At 42.7% G+C, this 24765-nt stretch overlaps 1 protein-coding gene across 1 annotated transcript in view; it reads left to right on the top strand.

Moving 5' to 3' along the window:
• The window catches only part of Dus3 (Dihydrouridine synthase 3), a 329322-nt gene that overhangs the window by 224302 nt on the left and 80255 nt on the right, over positions 1-24765 (top strand). Inside the window, exon 8 of the mRNA XM_080275728.1 lies at positions 11829-12005. Within this exon, the coding sequence (XP_080131854.1) occupies positions 11829-12005 (177 nt within the window). The remainder of the gene's footprint in view (positions 1-11828; positions 12006-24765) is intronic.

Here is a 24765-nt window from a genome sequence, read left to right as displayed (position 1 = left end):
AGAGGAAAGGTTACAAGAGGATGAGAAAACGGCAGAATATAAGAGAGAAGTAGTGGAACGATTGGGTAAATATGAATTGGAGCAGATGGGGGACGTGGAAGGTGTGTGTAGGATATTCACAGAAGAAATATGTGCAGCATGTGAGGTGGTGTGCGGGGTGAAGAGAAGACGAAGGGGGGTGCAAGAAACAGTGTGGTGGAATGACGAGGTGAGACAGGCTGTAGCACAAAAGAAGAAAGCATACAATGAAAGGATGAGAAATAGGGGCGTGGAAGAAGTTGAGAGGCAGAAGAGAGTTATATGTAGAAAGGAAGAGAGAGGTGAAAAGATTAGTAAGAGAGAGTAAGAAGAGAGTGGATGAGGAATTTGGAAGAAATTTAAGTGTAAAGTGGAGGGACTGTAAGAAAATGTTCTGGAAAGAGGTGAAGAGAGTAAGACAGGGTGGCAGTGAAGTTAGCAGGGGAGTGAAAGATAAAAATGGTAGATTACTAGTGGAGAAGGGAGAAAAAATGAGCAGATGGAGAGAACACTTTAAGGAATTGTTGAACAAAGAGGATGGAAGGAATGCAAGTACAAGTGGCTGGGGAATGGCTGGGAGAAGGAGGGAGGTGAGAAGTCAGGAAGAAATCAGTAGGATAGAAGTTGTGGAAGCAATGAAGAAAGTCAAATTGGGGAAAGCCCCAGGAATTGATCGAGTGTGTGGTGAAATGCTGAAGCATGGGGGAGAGATAGTAGTAGAATGGATGTGGAAGATATGCAGATTGGCCTGGGAGGAAGGTAAAGTCCCAGAGGATTGGAAGTCAGGTATAATTATTCCCATGTACAAAGGAAAAGGGGAAAAAGAAGTGTGTGGTAATCGTAGGGGCATTTGTCTTTTTAGTGTAATAGGAAAAGTATATCATAGGATACTTTTTGACAGAGTTAGAGAAGGAACATGGGAATTAGTTAGAGAAGAACAGGGAGGCTTTAGGAAGGGAAGAGGTTATGTAGATCAGATATTCATTCTTAGATCTTTAATGGAAAAGTTTCTAGAAAAGGGAAAGAAGTTGTATGCGGCTTTCATGGATTTGGAGAAAGCATATGACAGGGTGGATAGACAAGGATTGTGGAAAGTATTAAGAATATATGGAGTAGACAGGAAGTTGTTGAATGCTGTGAAGAGTATGTATGACGGTGCTAAAGCTGCAGTGCGTGTGGATGGTGAACCGAGTGAATTTTTCTCTTTGAGTATGTATGATGGTGCTAAAGCTGCAGTGCGTGTGGATGGTGAACTGAGTGAATTTTTCTCATTGAAGGTTGGGTTGAAACAGGTATGGGTCATGTCTCCATGGTTGTTCAATCTGTACATGGACGGGGTAATAAAAGAGGTACAAGGTAGGACAGCGGATGTTGGAGTGGCCCTGGTGAGAGAGGGTAGTGTTTGGAAACTCCCTGTACTGTTGTTTGCAGATGATACTGTGTTGTTGATTGGAGACGAAGGGAAGCTGCAAGGCTTGGTGGATGAGTTTGGGAGAGTGTGTAAGAAACGGAATCTAAAGGTGAATGCCGGGAAGAGTAAAGTGATGGTCTTTGAGAGAGGTGAAGTCAGTGAATGTACAGTGAGGTTGGATGGTGAGGAAATGGAAAAGTGAGTACGTTTAAGTACTTGTGGAGTGTGATGAGTAAGGATGGAGGTTTGGAGGGTGAAGTGCTTGAAAGGGTACAGCAGGGAAGAAAGGTTGCTGGTTCCTTGAAAGCAGTGATGAGAAACAGGGAAGTGAGGATGGAAGTGAAAAAGTTACTACATGACAGTATTGTGATACCAGCTCTAACGTATGGAAGTGAAGCTTGGACGTTGTTGGAAGGACACAAGTCAAGAATGAGAGCAGTGGAAATGAGTTATTTAAGAGGAGCCTGTGGAGTCACATGGAGAGACAGGCTGATAAATGAGGATATAAAGAAGCATTGTGGTGTGGATGTGGATGTGATAGGAAGCATTAGGAGGAACACACTTACTGTAGGTTAATTGGCCATGTGGAGAGGATGGAGGGCGAGAGACTGATGAGGAGAGTGTATGTGAGTGAGATGAAAGGGGGGAGAGGGAGGGGGAGGCCGAGGATAAATGGAGGGATGGAGTGGAGAGGTATATGAGAGAGGGGTGTGTGAGTTAGGAGCAGGGCAGTGAAATGGCGGGGGACGGGACGACGTGGAGGTGATTTGTTTGTGGCCACCCTATACGGGATTGAGGCATCTGGCAATAGATAGATAGATAGAGACTTTTTTTTTGTCTCTCAGTCTCATTCTGTATTGATCCTTATATTCATAATTACTTCTCTTTGTTTCATTATTCTGCTGACTGTATTTGCCACCACCTGTAATTCATTCTGTTTTAGTATTTCTATAATTGATTCTTTTCCTTTAATTTCTCTTGTTGTATCTTTGGGTTTTGGAACAATTCACTGTCACAACAATAACAAGACAATTTGCCGTCATTAATGAAGACAGCTATGGGTGATGCTAGAATATAATTCAAAGGCGACTACAGTGAGGAAGAAACAAGTTAATCTAATATGCTATAGGAGTAGCCGTGTGTGTGTGTATGTGTCCGTGTATTTTGGACAGCCGAAACTACTCATTCAAATTGCACCAAAATTGGCACAAAAATCACAATAAATTCACTGATGTGAAAAAACTTGGTCCCATCATGATTGAAAAATGTTTACTATATTTAATGAACGATCAAAGTTTGACCAAAAAACGCTGCTCCTGGCTTGAGTATGTGAAATTAGGGTTGTGTTCACCGTAGAGTTTTTGATGGCTATATATTGATGTCACCTTGATTGCCAATAGTGACAATGTTAGATTAGAACAGCATTCCAGGTAATGACTTGCATTACCTGGAATGATCACAATGCATGCACGAAGCGTGAAGAAACGAGTGAGAAGCAACGTTAGACTAGAACAGCACATAAACGAACCATCATGGGCCCTTCGATGTGACCTTGATGGCAAATAGTGACAATGTTAGACTAGAATAGCATATAAATGTGACTCCGATTACCTGAAATGATCGCAACACGTGCGCGAAGCTCAAGGAAATGAGTGAGAAGCACGAGAAAGGGAGCGCGCAGCACGAGAGCCCTCTGCAGGAGCAAGTGTGAGAGGGCACGAAGCCTACACTATTGAACATAGACTTTGATGGAACCCCCTGAAATGTAGTTATTAAAGTATTGATTAATTAATAATAAGTATATTTATAGAATGATGGGGAATCGTCTAGGGTGCGAATTGTCCTGATGGGGAATCGTCCATGTTTTGACGGGGACTTATCTGACGGCGAATTGACTTGATGGTGAATTGTCTCGGAACCATATCTTTGTATGCTTCTCATATGAGTAAATGATGTTGATTTTCATTCTTCTGACACATGTCACTTACATATTAGGTTAGGCTTAAACTATATATCTTTCTATCTATTACCAGATGCCATAATCCCAGAAGGAGTGGCCATTTGACTTTGAGTTATTTGTTTTACGGTGAGGGGCACTAACCCTCCATCAACCCACTTGTTGACACGTAGGGAGCACGTGTGGTTTGGTTATATGGTTACCACCCAGCGTTGTAAATGGTTTCTTGGCTTACAGGAAACCATTTGGCTTGTCACTCAGTGTAAAGCCACCTTTGAAGGAAAGAAAAGCAATAAGAAGTGACAGGAAAGATGGCAGAAATAGGAAAAGAGGAGGGCAGGCACAGAAAAAGAATGGTAGAGGCTAAGGAAGAAGTTGGCAGCACTACATCAAGTGAGTGGATGATGGTCGCCACCACCTACCACAAGGCTCATACTTTTTCTTATAATTTTCCTTCACTTATAGCATTTTGGCTCATATCAAATATATTACCTTTGCTTGTTTTGGTTGGAGTCTGGCCCTGAGAGCATCGAAAAATGCAATTTTGCATCGAAAAGTGAGGTAGGTGGACAACTCCAAAATGCATCGAAATTCGAATCATCGAATTCTAAACCGTCGAAATTCGAAATTCCATTGTACACGGTATAGAGGGAATGGAGATGGCGTTGAAAGTAGCCTGATTGATTACAAGCTTTTAGAGAAGTTGATGCTGGGAGGTGTTGCTGATACGTGGGCAGTGAGAGGACAATGTGGAGGTTTGTTGTATCATAGATTGTGGTTCGTTTGTTTCTTCATTCGTTTTTGAAGGCTTCAACATGCTTACATGGGTCAGCGTTTTTCACCTAGAGGTGGTTTTCCATGCTGCTCGATCTCTGGCAGCTTCCTTATTCAGTCCCTTATCCCTGAGGTTACACTCAGTGACCTTGTCCCAGGTCTTTTTTGGTCTGCCTCTCACAACCCAACCCCTAACATTAACACTTCTCACTTTTTGCACCCAATTATCATCCCCCATCCTCTTCATATGCCCAAACCATCTCAGTCTACCTCTCCACATCTCAGCACCAATACACTCCAGTCCCATCCCACTGCTCAACTCTTCCGTCATAAACCTAGCCCCCCCAAGCCTCACACTCAGGGATGCATTGCACTGTACATCCACCTAAACATTGTCATTTCTGTAAGTTTGAGTCTGCAAATGTCCTTTTCCTTTACTGCCCAAGTCTTAGTACCATGCAGCATTACACTTGTAACACACGCTGCATACAAAGATCCCTTAGCATGGAGGGAGAGCCCTCTCAGTGTTGGGAGAGGCAACAGCAAGATGAAACTGAGAGGAGTGAGTGGACCGAGAGAGAGAGGAGCAGTCAGGGAAAGAGACAGAAAGCTGAGAAGCTGAGGATGAAAGAAATGGCAGATGAATACAGGATCAAAGAAGGGGAGGAGTTAAATAAGTGAATTGGAATGAAATGGATCATGACAGCTTGTGGAATGCATATAAGGACTGCTTAGTTAGGAATGCTAAAGCAGTGTATGGTGTGGCAAGAATAGCAACAAAGAAGAGAGGTACGGCATGATGGGATGAAAAGGTTAAGAGAGCAATGGAGTAAAAGAGGAAGTGCCTAGAGCGGTTACAGGACAGGGGTTCAGTTGAAATAAGAACTGAATATACTGAGAACAAGAAGCACATGCAGAGGCTAATGAAGAGGAAAAAGAAGGAGGTAATTGATGATCTAGGAAGAAAAATGAATGTAAATTACTCAGAAAAGAAGAATTTATTCTGGAAAGAGGTGCAGAAATGTAGAAGTGATAGTTGAAAGAAGTGTGAAAATGTTAAATATGCAAGCGGTTGATTATTAGCCCATGGGGATGAAGTAAGGACCTGATGGGAAGAATATTTTGAAAGTCTGATGAATGGGAATGGAGAGAGCAAAGTGACTGTTAACATGATTGGTTTTGGGGTTGTACAGAGAAGGAATGCAGTGCCAGGAAACAAGACACTTGCAGAGGCGAAGAACGTTGTGAAGCGGCTGAAAAATGGGAAAGCAGCTGGAGTTGATAGTGGAGAGTGTGGAATGAATTGCTTGTTGGAGTTATGTAAGAAGGCATGGATGATTGAAACTATGCCAGTAGAATGGGAAAAGGCAGTGATTTTACTCCTTTACAAAAATAAAGGTGAGTGAAGTGCGTGCAAAAATTATCATGGTCATAAGTCTATTGAGTGTTGTAGGGAAGGTATCTATCTATCTATCTATTGCCAGACGCCTCAATCCCGTACGGAGTGGCCACAAACAAGTCACCTCCACGTCGCCCTGTCCCGCACCATTTCACTGCCCTGCTCCTAACTAACACTCCCCTCTCTCATATACCTCTCCACCCCATCCCTCCATCTCATCCTCGTCCTCCCCCTCCTTCTCCCCCCTTCCACCTCACTCACATACACTGTCCTCGTCAGTCTCTCATTCTCTATCCTCTCCACATGGCCAAACCACCTCCTTGTGTTCCTCTTAACGCTTCTTATCACATCCACATCCACACCACAATGCTCCTTTATGCCCACATTTGTCAGCCTGTCTCTCCATGTGACTCCACAGGCTCCTCTTAAATAACTCATTTCCACTGCTCTCACTCATGACTTGTGGCCAACTCTAATGTATGGAAGTGAAGCTTGGATGTTGTAGGGAAGGTATATAGAAGAATATTACTGAGAAAGTAAGAGAGATACCAAAAGTCCTAGTGAGTGATGAACAGGGTGGTTTTAGGAGTGGCAGAGGATGTGTGAATCAGATATTTGCACCGAGATAGATAGTGAAGAAGGCTTGTGAGAACGACTATAAAGTGTATATGGCCTTTATGGATCTGGAAATAGAATAAGTCAAAGTAGACAGAAAAGGATTGTGGAAGGTTTTGTGCATGTACGGTGTAGGTGGTAAGCTGCTAGGTTCCATTAAGCACTTTTATGATGGTAGTGAGGCATGTGTGAGGATAAATGGGCATCTATGTGAATAGTTCACGATCGATGTGGGCATGCGACAAGGTTGTTTGATGTCCCCATGGTCGTTCAGTATATATATATATATATATATATATATATATATATATATATATATGGATGAGGATGATGAGAGAAGTAAAAACAAAAGTAATGGAGAGAGGAATGGTGTTGGTAATGAATGGTGATGGATGGAATATCTCAAATTTGTTGTATGTTGATGATGATGTGCTACTTGCAAATACTGGAAAAAAGCTTAGTAGACTAGTGCTGAGTTTTGCAGATTTCTGTGAGCATCATGCCTTGAGAGTAAATGTAGAAAAGAGTAAAGTGATGGTTACTGAGAGAGAAGGTGACTCCCAGTGTTATGTTACAGTGAATGGAGAGAGACTGGGACTGGTGAGAGAGTTCAAATACCTGGGCACAGCACTAGAAAAAAAGAGGAAAATGCTCAAAAGAAGTGGAAAGTAGAGTGACACAAGGAAGGAAAGTAGCTGGTGCTATGCAGACCTTGATAAGAAACAGAGACTTGAGTGTTGCAACTACACAAGGCCTACATGAAGGAGTTTTAGTGCCAGCTTCAGCATATGGATGTGAGACTTTGGTGTGGCATGAAAATGAAAAGTCAAGAGTAAAAGCAGTGGAGATGGAACTGCTGAGGAATGTATGTGGAGCAGAGAGTGGATAGGATATGGAATAATGTGATTCGTGAAAGATGCTGAGTGAGGAAGTAAGTGGACACCAGAATTGAAGAGAGTATACTGTGATGGTCATGTGGAGAGAGTGGATGATGATAAAGTGGTGAAAATGGTATATCTGAGTGAATTTGAAGGAGGGAGGAGGCAAAGTAGGCCAAGAAGAAGGTGGAGAGATGTGGTTGATGAATGTGTGAGGAAGAGAGGTATGGAAGTCAGTGAGCCTAAGGGACTGACAAGATCGAGTTGGGTGGATGAATTTTGTGCGGTGAAGTGCATGACCAGGGATTTGGCACCTCCTTTTTAACGTGACAGCATTCGGATTGGCTCTATCAGACAGGTATATGTGAAGCTACAGAAAGTGGTGAAATTTTTTTGGTCTATCAAATGGAGCCAGGATTTCGAGGGCTTGAACGATGAGAGAATGGAAACTTGGCCCATTGCATCGGGCAAACTTTGGCTGTCTTGACACTGCCTCTCCTTACCCTGCCCTAGGATGGGAAAGGAGGTCCAAATGATGATGATGATGATTATGATGAGGTTCATTCAGATCGTTTCACGTCAGTTCAGGTACATGCAGATCGTTTCAGGCCCAGTCAGGTTAGTGAAGATCCAGTCAGGTCCTTCATATCAGTTTTGGCCCGGTTGAGTCATTTGCTTTCCATTCAAGTCACTGTGGATCATCTGCATCCTTATGGGATCAGTCAGGTGGCAGGTGGGGGCACCCATCTTTCACTCACTTGTAATGTTGCCTGCCTCTTCCTTTGTGTATCATTCTTTTTCTGTGTAAGTCCTCCTGTTTCTTCCATCCTTCCTGTCACTCTTTATTACTCCTCTTTCCTCTTCCGGTGGTATACACTGAGTGACAAGCCTAATGGTTTCCCGTAACCCAGGAAACCATGTGCAGCTACTTACATAGCCAGGTAATAGGATAATGTGGAACCTACTGTAGTGTCCCAGTTAACTGGGTGAAGAAATACAAATGTGGTGTCCACCCAGGAACCAGCCCTCCACATTAATTCCTGTGTCTCACTGTGCTGAGGTACTGTCAGCTGCATGGGGACATCATTTCACTGCACAGGGCGGCCCTGCGGTGGTGGTTGCTTGCCTGTAGTTGATGGGTCTGCTCAGACTGAATCTCCACTTTAATCCCTTACTTTGCTGAGGTGCTGTCAGCTGCATGGGAACATCAGTTCACTGCATGGGGCAGCCTTGCGGGGGCATTTGCTTGCCTGTGATTGATGGGTCTTCTTGTCAGACAGACTAGGGTAGCACAACAACAACAGGTCCAGTTGTCAGTGTAGGTCCACTCGGGCCAGTTTAGGTCTGGGTCAAGTTAGGTCACTTCAGGTTCAGTTGGGTTAGTTCAGGTCAGTGTACAGAAAGCTGCAGCAGGTCCATTCATATCATTCAGTTTAGTTTGTATCCATGCAGAGCTAGTCAGGTTTATTCATGCTGTCATAGGTCTATTCATTTTTTCATGTTTAGCTAAACCATTCAAACTGTTTCATGTTTCACGTTCACAATCATTCACATATCTACAGATCTTTAAAGCCATTTCCAGTCCAATCGGTCCTTTACATCCATTTAAGATTTGTTAGGTTGATCCAGTGTATTCAGTTGAATTTAGGTTCATTTCACTGAGGCTCACCATCCAGTGACTCATTGTAATGCCATGGCTGGTGACTACATTGAGTGACAGGCCAAATGATTTCCCGTCTTTCCGGGATATTTTATGTTAGGTGGTAACCTTATGACCAGTCCCTAGGTTAGTGGAGAACGAATATCACCCCTGTAATCCCTATCTCCCCAAAAGGAGAATGGTTGACTGCATGAAAAGGATAGCCACAGGCTGCAGAACGTTGGGTTCTGTCCTAATGAGCCTGGGACAACAACAGAAGCAACAACTACAATCCCTTTGTGTCTGATGGTAAGAAGGGAGAGGGTGGTTGAGATTTGGTCCTTCCATTCTCTGTTCTTCATACTGACAAAGGTACAGAAAGTCTTGGGAATGAGTCCTGTTCCTTCCCAGGGCCCAGAAAAAATAGGCAGGCTCTTATAGCTGTGTGGAATGCAAGAGGTGAAAATGTTGGATGTAGGAGAGTGAAAGTAGTGAACATGTTCAAGAATGCAGGGTTTGATGTAATGGCATTGTGTGAACCAAGATGAAGAGTAGTGAAACAGATAAGTGGGAGGGTGTGAAATGTGTATGGTTAGATGTATGAATGCTTGAGGAGAGTAGAGAGGGAGTAACATTTTTGATAAACGGTGAATAGCAGGGAAAAATTAAAGATAATTGCTTCATTGATCATCAGTTGAAGTTATGAATGAATTCAAAATGTTGGGACTTGATTAAAGCTGTTTGTACTGTATTCATCTTAGTAGTAGATGGTTAGCTACCATCAGGTCGTAGGTATTACCATAAGATTGCATTCTGACTGCAGACTTGGTAACTGACCACACAATCCCCAGTCTTAAACAAGAAAGTCAGCCACAGATAAATAGGGCAAAGTTCAAGCTGATACTCATGTCATATCACCCAATACACAACTCAGATTTTTTTTCTCCCACAGTCTCTAGCAGTGTTCAGAAGCATTTAGCAGGTTAAGGCACTTGGTGTAGCTCCTAATACAGAAAAAAAATCAGCTGAATCATGGACAGTCTCATTATGGTGATTTCTTGTTTGAAAAATAAAGGGAGTATGGAATAGAAGTACAGTAAGACCTCACTATAACGGACTAATTGAGGCCCAAACCATTCCGAAAAATGCGAAATTCCGATAAAAGCGACATCCGAACATCCCCTTGCTAATCCTGACTTTTTACAATATATCAGACAGTCTGGATCGCAGGAACAGTTTTTAAACTGTTTTGACTACCATTGCGGTACTGTACTGTGTTATAACTTCACAACATTAATCAAATGGTATAATACTGTATATATAATAATAGTGTACTGTACACTGATAAACATGTCTTTTAATTACCTTAATCTGCTGAACATAGCTGGAGTGGTCAGGCAGTCCAGATTGCTTCTGGCTTTATCGGACTTTTTCCAATATATAGGAATTTAGTCCAGTAACTCCTTGTGTCTGATAAAAGCGAATTCCGGTCTATTGAAGTCCGTTATATCGAGGTTTTACTGTATTGGATTGTATTCAGTCTCCTCCATGGTTTTCTTCTTCCTCCTTTAGTTATGATGTCAAAGGAATGAACCATTACCACATTACTTGGTGGAGAATTTCCCATTGATGGTGGCCTGAATGAAGTAAAAATGTATGGACTTATATATATATATATATATATATATATATGAAGGTGTTCATCTTTGCTGTGGTCTTCCTCGTCATCTGAAAGCTGTAAAAAAAAAAAAAAAAAAAAAAAAGACACGCAAAAATTGTCTCACTTCAGAAATTATCATAGACATACTAACTGTATTATACATTAAAAAAGTTCCGTACACAAGTAAATCAGTCCTTCTACTTGCAAATGAAACAGGTTGGAATGTTGTATATGCATTCACATACTGCAAACAACAGTACTCCCTGTACTGTTGTTTGCAGATGATACTGTGTTGTTGAGTGAAGATGAAGGGGAGCTGCAAGGCTTGGTGGATGAGTTTGGGAGAGTGTGTAAGAAACGGAATCTAAAGGTGAATTTAGCGAAGAGTAAAGTGATGGTCTTTGAGAGAGGTGAAGTCAGTGAATGGACAGTGAGGTTGGATGGTGAGGAATTGGAAAATGTGAGTGCGTTTAAGTACTTGGGTAGTGTGATGAGTAAGGATGGAGGTTTGGAGGGTTAAGTGCTTGAAAGGGTACAGCAGGGAAGAAAGGTTGCTGGTTCTTTGAAAGCAGTGATAAGAAACAGGGAAGTGAGCATGGAAGTGAAAAAGTTACTACATGACAGTATTGTGATACCAACTCTAACGTATGGAAGTGAAGCTTGGACGTAGGACACAAGTCAAGAGTGAGAGCAGTGGAAATGAGTTATTTAAGAGGAGCCTGTGGAGTCACATGGAGAGACAGGCTGATGAATGAGGATATAAAGGAGCGTTGTGGTGTGGATGTGGATGTGATAGGAAGCGTTATGAGGAACACACTGAGGTGGTTTGGCCATGTGGAGAGGATGGAGGGTGAAAGACTGACGAAGAGAGTGTATGTGAGTGAGGTGGAGGGGGGAAGAGGGAGGGGGAGGCCGAGGATGAGATGGAGGGATGGGGTGGAGAGGTATATGAGAGAGGGGTGTGTGAGTTGGGAGCAGGGCAGTGAAATGGCGGGGGACAGGGTGACTTGGAGGCGATTTGTTTGTGGCCACCCCAAACGGGATTGAGGCGTCTGGCAATAGATAGATAGATACTGTGATGAGCTGAAGATACTTTTTTTCTGTAAGAGCGTTTTGTCTGGAAGAAGCCACGAGCACCACCATGATTATATCAGTTGTATCAACCCCATGTCTGGCCCCTTGTAAAGCATAAATACTCACTTCATCCCCTAACAAAGTGTTGAAAATTTTAAAATTTAGATGAGATTAAGGAGGGCATGCCACAGGTTACTGGATCTGTCTTCTGAAATGCTTATTGCAGCATAGTGTCACTTTGATGATGATCTTTTTTTATCTCTAATTTACTTCAGTTTCTCATTCTATTCTGAACTTTACTGATATATGCAGTCTTTGGTCCATTACAGTGTGATGAAATAATGGACTGGATGACTGGTAGCTGAAATGTATTACAGTAATGCTTCTCTATATTTCATTGTAGGGTGGTGGGAGTGCATTAATGCGACGAGTTGGGTGTCTGGAGCAGATGGTGCGAGGAATGATCATGTCCCTCTCTCGTCCACTGACTCTCAAGATGCGCACAGCAATATATCAGAATACCAAGGTAGCCCATAATATCATCACCAAGGCAAAACTGTGGGATGTCTCTTTGGTTACGGTAAGAATCACTTAATTATTACAGCACTGTCATGGTGATAGGTGATGGCTACCACCATCCACCCACTTGAAGTACTGTAGTGCCGCCTACTTCTTCCTTTGCCTTTATTATTCTTTTTCAGTTTCCACCCTCCTCTCTTTCCTATTTCTCTTATCCCTCCTGTTACTTTTTATCACTCCACTTCAGATGGGTCTGCACCGAGTGACAAGCATAATGGTTTCCTGTAACCCAGGAAACCATCTACAATGCTAGGTGGTAACCATATAACCAGATAATGGGATGATGTGAACCCTACTATGGTACTCCTGTTAACTGGGTGGAGAGATGCAAATGCAGCATAATCAACCCTACAAACTCTTCCCTGCACTTTGCCTGGTGAGGTGCTGTCTGCCACAAGGGAACATTGGTTTACTCCATGGGACAGCCCTGTTTTCATTTCATTTTTGTTTTTTTTTATAAACCCTCCAACATGCATCGACCTTGGTCACATAATGGCAGCTGTCCATGCTACTTGATCTCTGGCAGCATTCCTATTCAGTCCTTTATCCCTGAGGTCACACTCCATGACCTTGTCTGAGGTCTTTTTCGGTTCGCCTGTCGCAACCCCACCCCCAATATTCACACTTCTTGCCATCTGCACTCAGGTGTCATCCCCCAGCCCCTCCACATGTCCAAACCATCTCAGTCTACCTCTCCTCATCACAACACCAATACTTTCCAGTCCCATCCTTCCTCTCAACTCTTCAGTCGTAAACCAAGCCTCCACATCCACCTAATTGTTTCATTTCTGTATGTTTGAGTCTGCGAATATCCTCTTCTTCTGCAGCCCAGGTCTCACTACCATACAACATTACTCTCCTAACCCCCACCATCACCACCATCTAACCCAGTGTTGTCCCATGAGGAGTGTAGGAGCCTGGGGCTAGGGAAGTTGGTCCCGGCTGAAGATGAAAGTGACCAGCGTCACTCATCCCTGTGTGGCGTTGTGTGAGTAATAAACCCCAACCACTCCTTGGATAAAAACCTGCAGAAGCTCAATCCAGCTGGAGTGCCTTAATTACCCACTAAACCATCAGGTGCCATAATCTGATTATATTGTTGCCACCCAGTGTGGTAAATGGTTTCCTGGTGTACAGGAAACCATGTAGCTTGTGACTCAGTGTAGATTGAAGGAAAGAATGAAAGAAAGAAGAGAGAGGAAGGAAAGAAGGAAGGAAGAGGAATGGGCAGTTACCTGAGAACAGCGCTACTTAGAGTGAGTGGATGGTGAGCACCGTCACCTGCCATGAACACATGCTGCAAAATAAGATCCAGTAGCATGGAGGAAGAGCCTTCTCATTGTCAGGAAAGGCAAAGCTCCCTGAACTTCTTCCAACCACTACTCATTCTACTGTAGGCCTAGCTCCAGGACATAATATGTCTCCCAAGTAACAAAACTCTTCCACACACACGAGACTCACCAGCAAGGTCAATCCTTTAACACTTGACAATCTCCACCTACGCTCCCTGATACACCGCACACATGAAATGAGCATTATCTTGCTGTCCACCTCTAATACCACTACATCTCCTATCCATCCATCCATCATCCAATCCTATGCCACCCCATGAGGAACATAGGAGCCTAGGGCTAGGCAAGTTGATCCTGACATTTAGGATGAGAGTGATCAGCCATAATCATCCTTGAGTGGCATAGCATGAGCAATAAACCCCAACCATACCTTGGATATAAACCTACACAGGCTCAATCTGATTGGAGCACCTTAATTACCCACCAGGCACCATAATTTGGTTATATGGTTACCACACAGCTTTGTAAATGGTTTCCTGGTGTACAGGAAACCATTTGGCTTGTCGTTCAGTGTAGAGTCACCCATAGGCAGAAGGAAGAGAAAAGAGTGAAGGAAAAAAAGACAGAAGAGGAAGGAAGGAAGAGAGGAAAGTGCAGACACCCAAAGCAGCACTACATTGAGTGAGTGGATGGTAAGTCCCCCCTCCTTTCACCTTGCCCCCACCTATGCACTCACTTATCACAAACAATGCACAATATGGAATTACTTCTCATGCCTGTGTGACAAACTGCATGTGGCCACTCTCCCTCTTCTTTGACAGGACATTACCGCCACCAACCCTAGGTAACATCATCTTCGTTTTATCTGGATTTATTCTCAAGCCCTTGTGCCCCACACTATCTCTCCGCTTACTAAATCTTTCCTCTGCCTCCCTTTCATTCTCTACAATCAACACCAAATCAGCAACATACATTTCTCACAAGAGTCCATCTGTGAAGTCACCTGAGAGGGCTTCAAGCACCATGATTAACAATAAGAGGCTCAAGACTGACCATTGATGCACACCAACATTCACAGAAAACTCATCACACAAATCTCCAGTCTCTCTTACCTTGGAGTGAGCATCCACATTCATAGCCATAACTGCCCTAACCAGCCACTCCTCAATCCCAAGCATTCTCATTGCCCTCGTCACCACCTCCCTAGGAACTCTGTCAAAGGCCTTCTCCAAATCAACAGTAAGAAAGTACAGATCTCTTTTCTTTCCTCTATATATTTCCTAAAGCTGTCGAACAGTGAATATGGAATCAGTGGTCCCTTCGTCTGACATAAACCCCAACTGCATCTCATCAATATGCACTCATTCCCTAATCATACCTTTTAGAACTCTCCATTACCTTCTTTAAGTGGTCCAGAAATTTTATGCCTTTTATGATTTCCTCTTTCCAGGGTATCCTCTTTTCTCTCCCTTGTACACATTTACAGTCACACTCTCCAGCCAATCATCTGGGACAACATGTATATAATCACATTAATCAAATCAGTAACTAAACCTACTCCAGTATTTCCTGAGACCTTCAGCATTTCAGCAGTCAACCCAGACACACCTACTGGCTTCCCCAGCTGCATTCTGCCTATTGCACTGCTTACAGTAGCAGTGTCAAATGCTGGATCTGTTGACTCCAAACCTTCCCAGTTCCAGTCAGACTTCTCATTCATCAACCAGTCATAATTCTCTCTCCAGACATCTTAAATATCCTCACTGTTTGTCACTATTTTTCCTCCATCATTTTCCATACACTGCTCATCTATAATATCCCTGTTGTCCCTCTTCATTTGACTCACCACCTTAAATATCATCATCATCTTTTTTCAGGACTCCATATTATAAATACAAATCATAACAGAAAGCATGATGGATAGATGGATGGATAGATAGACAGCACCAGACAAGGTGTGGGAACGGGAAATTAGCTTGCAACTCTTTAAGTGAAGGAATGTTGATCGTGCACCAGAAGCAGTACATACACACAGACATACAGTGTTCAAGAAGCTTCCACGACAGTAGAGCACACGTGACACAACCCATGCTACACCAGAATGTAGGATTCTGAGATCAGAAGGAGACAGGCCATAGAACCGACAGATAGTGGAGAGAGCGAATAAGAAGAGGGGTCCAACTAGACTTACTTAGTATATTAAGTCTCTGTATAATACATACACTGCTCAACTTAGACTTTCTCTGAAGATAATAAATCAAGATCAACTCCCTGTATTCAACTTTAACTCCTCCTGCTCTTCAATTAACTCAAGACTCACCTATTACAAGAATTAAGTGTTACATATATAAAATTGTTGGCTGCAAAGCTTTAACACTTTCGACACTTGCCTGTGGTTGATGGATCTGCTTGGCCATACAGATTAACATTTCTTAACAACAGCAGCAGTAGCAACTTGTAAACAACTAAGCTCTGCCCTTACTGTATTGCTCTCCCTCACACTAAAGCACCCATACACATCCCATGGATGTAACTCTCACATTACAGACAATCCATCAGTTACTAGAATGTTAAAAGATGTCTGGGACAATGGCGTACCTGAGGGGGGGGATGGGGGGTGCTGTTTGAAACTGCCCCCCGGGCCCCCAATTGAGGGGGGGCCCTGAAAAGCCTTAAAAACTTATAAGCTTTTTTATTAATATTTAAAAATATATATATCTATCATCCCGACAGTCCTGGCTGAGATATTAGATAAGTTTTGAAAATGAGATATCCGGCAACTTGTAGCTAAGCGGTAGACCTAAACCTTGTGATACATTCGAGACACGTCTCACAGTCTCAGTCGTCACCTGACATTGAAACCGGTGGGTGCAACACCACCAGCACTTGAAAAGTGGCTTTTATAACAAACAGCAGTACTGTCTATGACTAATTGTGAGTATAAATTATTGGAAATACTTTCTATTGTAATAGTGTATATAAATATATATTTATTCTTCGTTTTTGTAATTTAATAGAGTTGAGAGGATTACGGGACAGTACATATTTAGAAGTTGCCGTAACTGGTTTTTAATGACCAAAATACATTTTCCTGATGTGTTTTACAATATTATTCATGCTTTAATGAATCTGATAATTGTTTTTGGTGCTGATGAGTTAGGTTTACCTTAGATTAGGTTAGGCTGGGTAGGCTGAGGTTAAGTGGGTTGCCACATTGTATCATCAGCATCAAAAATAATTACCGGTTTCATTAATAACACTGTAAAACACACCAGAAAAGTGTAGTTTGGAATTAAAAACCAGTTAAGGCAAGGATTACGAATGTTAAACTGTTACACTATAAAGCCTGCCAACAGTACTCTTACAGTATACCTAAGGCAGGCCCTAGCTTTTTTGGGGCCTGCTATATTTAAATGTTGAAGGGGGGCCCCGCAAAGAACCTAGCCCCCCGGGCCCCCAAATCTCTAGGTATGCCCCTGGTCTGGGAACACCTGACTGAAGTGGCTGGGTTTCTGCAGTCCATCCACATGAGGTAGGAGCCTCAAGAACGATAAAAACAAAAGCAGCCACAGTTTTTACACGGCCGATCCCCCCCGTGTGGCGGGGTTGTAGCGGGGTCTGAGTACGTGTGGGAAAATATTTGCCAAAAATCAGAGATTAACCCTAGAACATTAAAATTTTTATGGCATATAGTACTTACATTCAGCTTTCTTCTGAGACAGGTGTTGAGCCTTCGTGGACTACCAAAGGACTTGTGAAGACTTGCAAAGTTGGGTAACAAAGTCTTCACTTTCACACCTCCAGCAACCCGGTTTCCCCTCTACCACAGCCTCAGTCTGTCACAGTACACTTTATACAACAACGTAAAGGTAGTTAGGAATCCGTATTTGTACAATAAGCACTGAAAATAAGGCTAAAATCAACGGAGCGTACGGCCGACATGCACTATGGCGGCGGTCTTCCTGTCACTCAACAAACATTTCCATTTTCACAGCTAAAAACATGTATACTACATTATTTTCAATCATATTACTTCCCAAAAGATCACCACGGCGCGCTTTTTATTCTGCCTTACGCCCGCCACTTTATTCTCGTTCCTGTCGGCCGCTTGCATTGACTGGGAAGAGCTAGAACTCGCCATAATGTCACTTTGAAAGCCTGCAGTAAACTGACGCTAAACAGGGGCAAACCATGAGAAAAAAAGCTAGTGTTACAACTGGGGAAACAAGCGTTTCCTAGTAGCATAAACTGCTTGTGAGAGGAGAGCGCAGATTTACAGTTCTGAGCGCTCAGAGCGCTGCCATGTATCACAGCCAGGCTGGCCGGGCCGTGGGAGGGGGGGGGGACGGGGGGAAAACGCGATATTTGGCAACAACTGAGGTCAGTAGTACAAAGGTAAAGTATGCTAGTTGTAGCTAGAGGGTGGTGGTACTGATAGACAATACCAGCTGGAGCCTACTTGCCCGCGGTTATTCAAAATTTACTAGAATCGCAAACGCGACAATCCGCCGTTATGTCCTTTTGGCCGAGCGTCGCAAATGAGACGATCCGCGTTTAAGGGGTTAATACCATCAGTAATAGGTCAAGACCTAGAATGTCTCCATTGTAGGGGTGATTGGGGGGGGGGGAATCTGCTTCTCCCAACCCAACCAGGTTTTATATAAAAACCTGTTTTTTTTTTTGTTTTTTTTTTTTTTTATGAAACCCAGATAAAACCTAAGTTTTTTACTGACCTTCAAATTTTTTTATGGTATGTAGTATTTTTAGTTCTTGTTTTATTATTTTCACACATTTTATTGTTTACAAAATATATTTTACCGTAAAGTACTGTACTCCTATTTCTTCAGTACTGTATTGTGTTTAAACATTCATTGCAAAGATGATGAAATCTTGGGTGAAGACATTTGTGTTGATACTTGTTAAAAGTGCTAATACAGTAACTTCTCCGTTATGAGGCTGAATTTTTAAAGTTCCGCAGGAAGCCACCAAATTGAAATCCTCGCCATACATTAGGGGTTCTGCCACCAAAGCAATTCAGCACTGTGTTTTGTTACCAAAACACTGCTTTTGATGTTGTTAAATTTGGCAAGTTTATATCTGATATGTTACCAATATGTCCCTATCATTTGTTTTCTTCTCATATTCAGTATTAATTAGACTTACCGTATGTACACCCGAAAGCACTAATCTCTCCCTCCTAATAGCCGGAGTCGCGGCCAGTGAGCGACCAGGCGATCGAACACCCCACATCCACCGCCCCTACCCCAACCCCAAAGCGTTGTTGGATATATGTGGGACGGCCAGAGCTGGTGATGTTACAATGTGTCATGACTGTTTTTATATACAATCAGAACCAGTAGGGGTAAGTATATAAAGGCAATTAATGTGTAATACTATGCTGGTATCCACAACATACGAGAAAGGCACGAAAATGAAAGAAGACATACAACGTATTATGTGTTATTGACTATATACTTACATACTATATTATAATGTAACTACAGATAAATATAGTATAGCATCTGATGAAAGATGTGATGTCGTTTCTTATACATTCTCACTCCCACCTCCATCACCCTTCTCTCTGATTTGCTGTCTCCACCAAACGCCTCTCATACCCTGTCATCCCCCATCCCCATCCATTGTTAACCAACATAAAGATAATGATAAAATAATCTGTAAAGTATTAATCATATTGTATTATCACACGCTTCTGCATTATCACCAACAAATAAAAAACATACAATACTCCGGTATACCTGCCAACCATTTCATCCTGTTGTAAGATGTTACATGACATACACACTGCAAGTTGGACCTTGTGTTACAATGACATACGGTTGTTTATCGTTAACACAGGTTGTGTGGCTTTGGACATCCATTAATCCATATGAGCGTGGTAATTTAAGCCTTACATTATAAACTCGTAAGGATTATGTTCCTGTCATTATTGGATGAACGAAACGAATCAGGGATCGGCTCTGACGAACCACGAACTCTGCTTTAACACAACAGTAACACAATGTCGTTATGTATACGATTGACCCACATTCAGTCATATACATAATGACACTGTGTCACTATTGTGGCAAGTGGTCGGAATATTTTCATTAAAACAGAGTTCGTGGTTCGTCAGAGCCGATCCCTGATACGTTTCGTTCATCCAATAATGACAGGAACATAATCCTTACGAGTTTATAATGTAAGGCTTAAATTACCACACTCATATGGATTAATGGATGTCCAAAGCCACACAACCTGTGTTAACGATAAACAACCGTATGTCATTGTAACACAAGGTCCAACTTGCAGTGTGTATGTCATGTAACATCTTACAACAGGATGAAATGGTTGGCAGGTATACCGGAGTATTGTATGTTTTTTATTTGTTGGTGATAATGCAGAAGCGTGTGATAATACAATATGATTAATACTTTACAGATTATTTTATCATTATCTTTATGTTGGTTAACAATGGATGGGGATGGGGGATGACAGGCTATGAGAGGCGTTTGGTGGAGACAGCAAATCAGAGAGAAGGGTGATGGAGGTGGGAGTGAGAATGTATAAGAAATGACATCACATCTTTCATCAGATGCTATACTATATTTATCTGTAGTTACATTATAATATAGTAAGTAAGTATATAGTCAATAACACATAATACGTTGTATGTCTTCTTTCATTTTCGTGCCTTTCTCGTACGTTGTGGATACCAGCATAGTATTACACATTAATTGCCTTTATATACTTACCCCTACTGGTTCTGATTGTATATAAAAACAGTCATGACACATTGTAACATCACCAGCTCTGGCCGTCCCACATATATCCAACAACGCTTTGGGGTTGGGGTAGGGGCGGTGGATGTGGGGTGTTCGATCGCCTGGTCGCTCACTGGCCGAGACTCCGGCTATTAGGAGGGAGAGATTAGTGCTTTCGGGTGTACATCCCTCCTCCTCAGCACATTTCATACTCTTCTTTCCTAGTGTATCTCATCCCAAAATGGATGACAATGTAGCTCCCCCCCCCCCATCCGCCAAGGCAGCAACGCCATGCTTTCCTGCCCATACTGTAACACGTGACAGCTGTGATTATGATGGACTTCATTGCATTCTTTTGTCATCTGTTTCCTTCTACATGTTGTGCTGGCCTCAGACCTTCTGCCAGCATGTGCCATTATGGCACCTCCACCTGCCAAACACCAAAGAAAGGTCCTGTATTTTAAAAAGAAGCATGAGGTTATCGGTAAACTTGACGAGGATTGGACAACACTGGGTATTTTGGTATCTCTCATACATCCCTGCAGGACATCAAGAATGCATGAGACCAAATCTTGCAGTACAGGACTGAATATGGGCAGACATCCAAACTTTTTGAACAGAAAATGATGGCCAGACCCAAGTATTTATTTAATATTAAAATTTAGTCAGTAAATAAAAAAAGATTAGGTAGTGTGATGGGTCAGGGTGAGAATGTAGCAATTGCCAGGTGTGAATGGATTGATCTTGCTGGAGAGTCTCTTGAGCATGTGGAGGTGTTTTGTTATTTGGGGGATATGTTATGCATTGGAGGTGGGGCTGAGTAAGGAGTGGTTGGAGGAAGCTCAGGGAACTGTTGTCTCTCCTAACATTAAGAGGGCTCTACTTCCATGCTATGATATTTTTGTATGCTTAATGTGCAAGGGTAGAAAGGCTGCAGGAGGATAAGAAAAAGGCAGAATATAAGAAAAAATCAGAGGAGCAATTGGGCAGGCATGACTTTGAGCAGATGGAGGAGACAGAAGGTGCATCCAAGGTATTCACTGAAGAGATCAGTGTAGCATGTGAGATGGTGGGTGGGGTGAAGAGAAGACGAAAAGGGATGCAAGGAACAGCATGGTGAAATGAAGAGTTAAGACAAGTTGTGGCACAAAAGAAGAGAGTATATAATGTATGGGTGGGAAGCAGAGGCATGGAAGAAGTTGAGAGATGGAACAGAGAGTTATATATATAGAAAAGAGGTGAGAGGTGATAAGATTGGTAAAAGAGAGTAAGAAAAGAGTGGATGATGAGTTTGGAAGGAATTTGAGGATAAAGTGGAGGGAATTTAGGAAAATGTTGTGGAAGGAGGTTAAGAGAATAAGACAGGGTGATAAAGAAGGTAGTAGAGGAGTGAAAGATACAATTGGCAGATTGCTAATGGAGAAGGGAGTAAATGTGAGCATATGGAGAGAGCACTTTGATAAACATAGAAAATGAAAGTAAAGCTAGTACAAGTGGCTGGGGAATGGCTGGGAGAAGGAAGGAGATGAGGAGGGAGGAACAGATCAGTAGGATAGAAGCAGTGGAAGCAATGAAGAAAGTTGAACTGGGGAAGGCTCCAGGAAGTTTGGAACATGTGTTGAAATGCAGAAGCATGGGGGATAGATAGTGTTAGAATGGAAGTGGAAGATATGCAGATCAGCCTGGGAGGAAGGTATAATTATTCCCCTTTACCAAGGAAAAGGAGAAGGAAAATGAAGTTTGTGGAAATCACAGGGACATTTGTCTTCTTTGTGTAATAGGAAAAGTATATGGTAGGATACGTATTGACATAATTAGGGAAATAACTGAGAAATTACTCAATGAACAACGAGGTTTCAGGAAAGGAAGAGGTTGTGTAGATTAGATCTTCATCCTAAGGTGTTTTGTGGAAAAGTTTTTAGAGAGGGGAAAGATGATGTATTCTGCCTTCATGGATTTGGAGAAAGCATATGACAGAGTGGATAGACAAGGACTGTGGAAAATATGAAAAATATATGGAGCCAATGGAAAGCTGTTGAATGGCATGAAGAGTATGTACGAGGGTGCTAGGGCTGCAGTGCATGTGGATAGTGAACTGAGTGAATTTTTCTATCTGAATGTTGGATTGAAACAGGGATGTGTCATGTCTCCATGGCTGTTCAGTTTGTAATGGATGGAGTTATAAAACAGATACAAGGTAGGGTTGTGGTTGCTGGAGTGGTCCTAATGAGACAGGGCAGCATTTGGAAACTTCCTGTTCTTTTGTTTGCAGATGATACTGTATTGTTAAGTGAAGACTGACTAAGAGGGTGTATGTAGGTGAGGTGGAGGGAGGGAGAGGGAGGGGTAGGCCGAGGATGAGGTGGAGGGATGGAGTTGAGAGGTATATGAGGGAGGGGGGAGTAAGTTGGAGGGAGTGAGTTGGGGGGAGGGTAGTCAAATGGTGGGTGACAGAGCGACTTGGTGGCGTTTTGTCTGCGGCCACCCTTTGCGGGATTAGGGCATTGGGCTCTAGATAGATAGATAGACAAAGGGGAACTGCAAGGTTTGGCGAATGAGGTTGGGAGAGTATGTAAGAAACGGAATCTAAAGGTGAACGTGGGGAAGAGTAAAATAGTGGGTTGAGAGAAATGAAAGTCACTGAATGCTCAGCAAAGCTAGGTTATGAGGGAGTGAAAAATGTGAGTGCATTTAAGTACATGGGTGGTGTGATGAGTAAGGATGGAAGTTTAGAGGATGAAGTGCTTGAAAGGGTACAGCAGAGAAGAAGGGTTGCTGGCTCATTGAAAGCAACAATAAAAAATATGGAAGTGAACATGGAAATGTAAAAGTCGCTGCCTAACAGTATTATGTTCCTTACTCTTAATATTTGGAAGCAAAGATTGGACCTTGTTGGAAGAACACTAGTCAAGAGTGAGAGCAGCGGAAGTAAGTTATTTGAGAAGAGCATGTGATCCCTACCCTACCCTAACATATGGAAGCAAGGCATAGACCTTGCTAGAGGGGAACAAGTCAAGAGTAAGAGCAGTGGAAGTGAGTTACTTGAGAGGAGCATATAGAGTGAGAGGTTGACAAATGAAGAAGTGAAGGAACGTTGTGGGGTGGATGTTGATGGGGTTGAGAAGAATAGGAGAAATACACTTAGGTGGTTTGGACATGTGGAGAAAATGGTGAATGAAAGACTGCCTAAGAGGGTGTATGTAGGTGAAGTGGAGGAAGGGAGAGGGAGGAGAAGACCGAGGATGAAGTGGAGGGATGGAGTTGAGAGATATATGAGGGAGGGAGGCGTGAGTTGGGGGGAGGGTAGTCAAATGGTGGGTGACAGAACAACTTGGAGGCGTTTTGTCTGCTGCCACCATTTGCGGGATTAGGGCGTCAGGCTATAGATAGATAGGTAGATGTGAAGTTACATGGAGTGTGTGAGAAATGATGAAGTGAAGGAGCTTTGTGGTGTGGATGTGGCTGTTAAAAAGCATTAGGAGAAGTACACTGAAGTGGTTTGGCCATGTAGAGAAGATGGAGAGTGAGAGACTGACTAGGAGAGTGTATGTGAGTGAGCTGGAGGAGGGGAGAAGGAGGGGGAGACTGAGTATGAGATGGAAGGATGGAGTGGAAAGGTATCTGAGAGAGAGGGGTATAAGTTGGGAGAAGGGCAGCAAAATGGCAGGGGACAGGGCGATCTGGAGGCAGTTTGTTTGTGGCCACCCCTTATGGGATTATGGTGTCTGGCTATAGATAGGTAAACAGATGTGTTAGGAATGCAATGCTGTATGGTAGTGAGACATGGGCAGTAAAGGAAGAGGATATTTGTAGGCTCAAACATACAGAAATGACAATTATTAGAAGGACATGAGGCCTGGGGAGCTAGGATTGCGATTGAACAGCTGAGAGGATGGATGGGACTTGAATGTATTGGTGTTGTGATGAGGAGGGGTAGACTGAGATGATTTGGGTATGTTGAGAGGATGGAGGATTAGTGCTGCAACCAATATGATCCACCAGACTGATATATTGCCATTATTAGCATTTTTTCCAGTGCTAAACTAATGCCAGTTTCGACTCTCAGTATCAGAATATCAGAAATGGACTTATTGAACATTAAAATGCCTTTCGTTGAAGATTTCGTTCATTATTTTGTGTGATTTTCTGTGAAAGAATGTTGTTTCCTTGACTGTTTTTTGCAGCTTAATAATGAAGAGTCTTACTGAAAACCATTAAAAGTTCAGAATAAGAAGTGAGTCAATGAGAAAGGAGAGAGAAAAAAATGAAGACAGGGCAGTTAGTTGAAAGTGAGGTATACTCTGTACTTGTGCCATGTAAGTGTGGTGGTCATGTGGATTTATGCACATAAGTACATTCCTTCCTCCTATAACGCGGCTCATGTAGACTGACAACAAGCCGCGGTACACTTTTCTGCTTTGTACATTCCATATGTTTCCATTATAAAGGGCTAACCTAGACTGGACATTTTCCAAAGTTGCCCTTTTCACCCCCTATCCTACCCAAACCCTCCAAAAAACACCCTACTGACATTCACTCTGGTACTTATACAAAGGAAATTATTAAAAATGCAGTACATTAGAAAGGTTCCTAGACATTAATAAAAAAAGTTTAGATCACTAACCTGACTGGCTCTGCTGGTCACACTTGCTGTCACCAGTGCCCCGAGACCCCATTCTCTGTAGTCACTGCCAGGATGTGGTTG

The sequence above is a fragment of the Coenobita brevimanus genome, chromosome 62 (genome assembly GCF_032717465.1).
Source record: "Coenobita brevimanus isolate Jiangsu-jjx chromosome 62, ASM3271746v2, whole genome shotgun sequence".
Taxonomy (NCBI): domain Eukaryota; kingdom Metazoa; phylum Arthropoda; class Malacostraca; order Decapoda; family Coenobitidae; genus Coenobita; species Coenobita brevimanus.
Note: the sequence above shows the minus strand (reverse complement) of the source record. Positions and strands in the feature narration are given on the sequence as shown.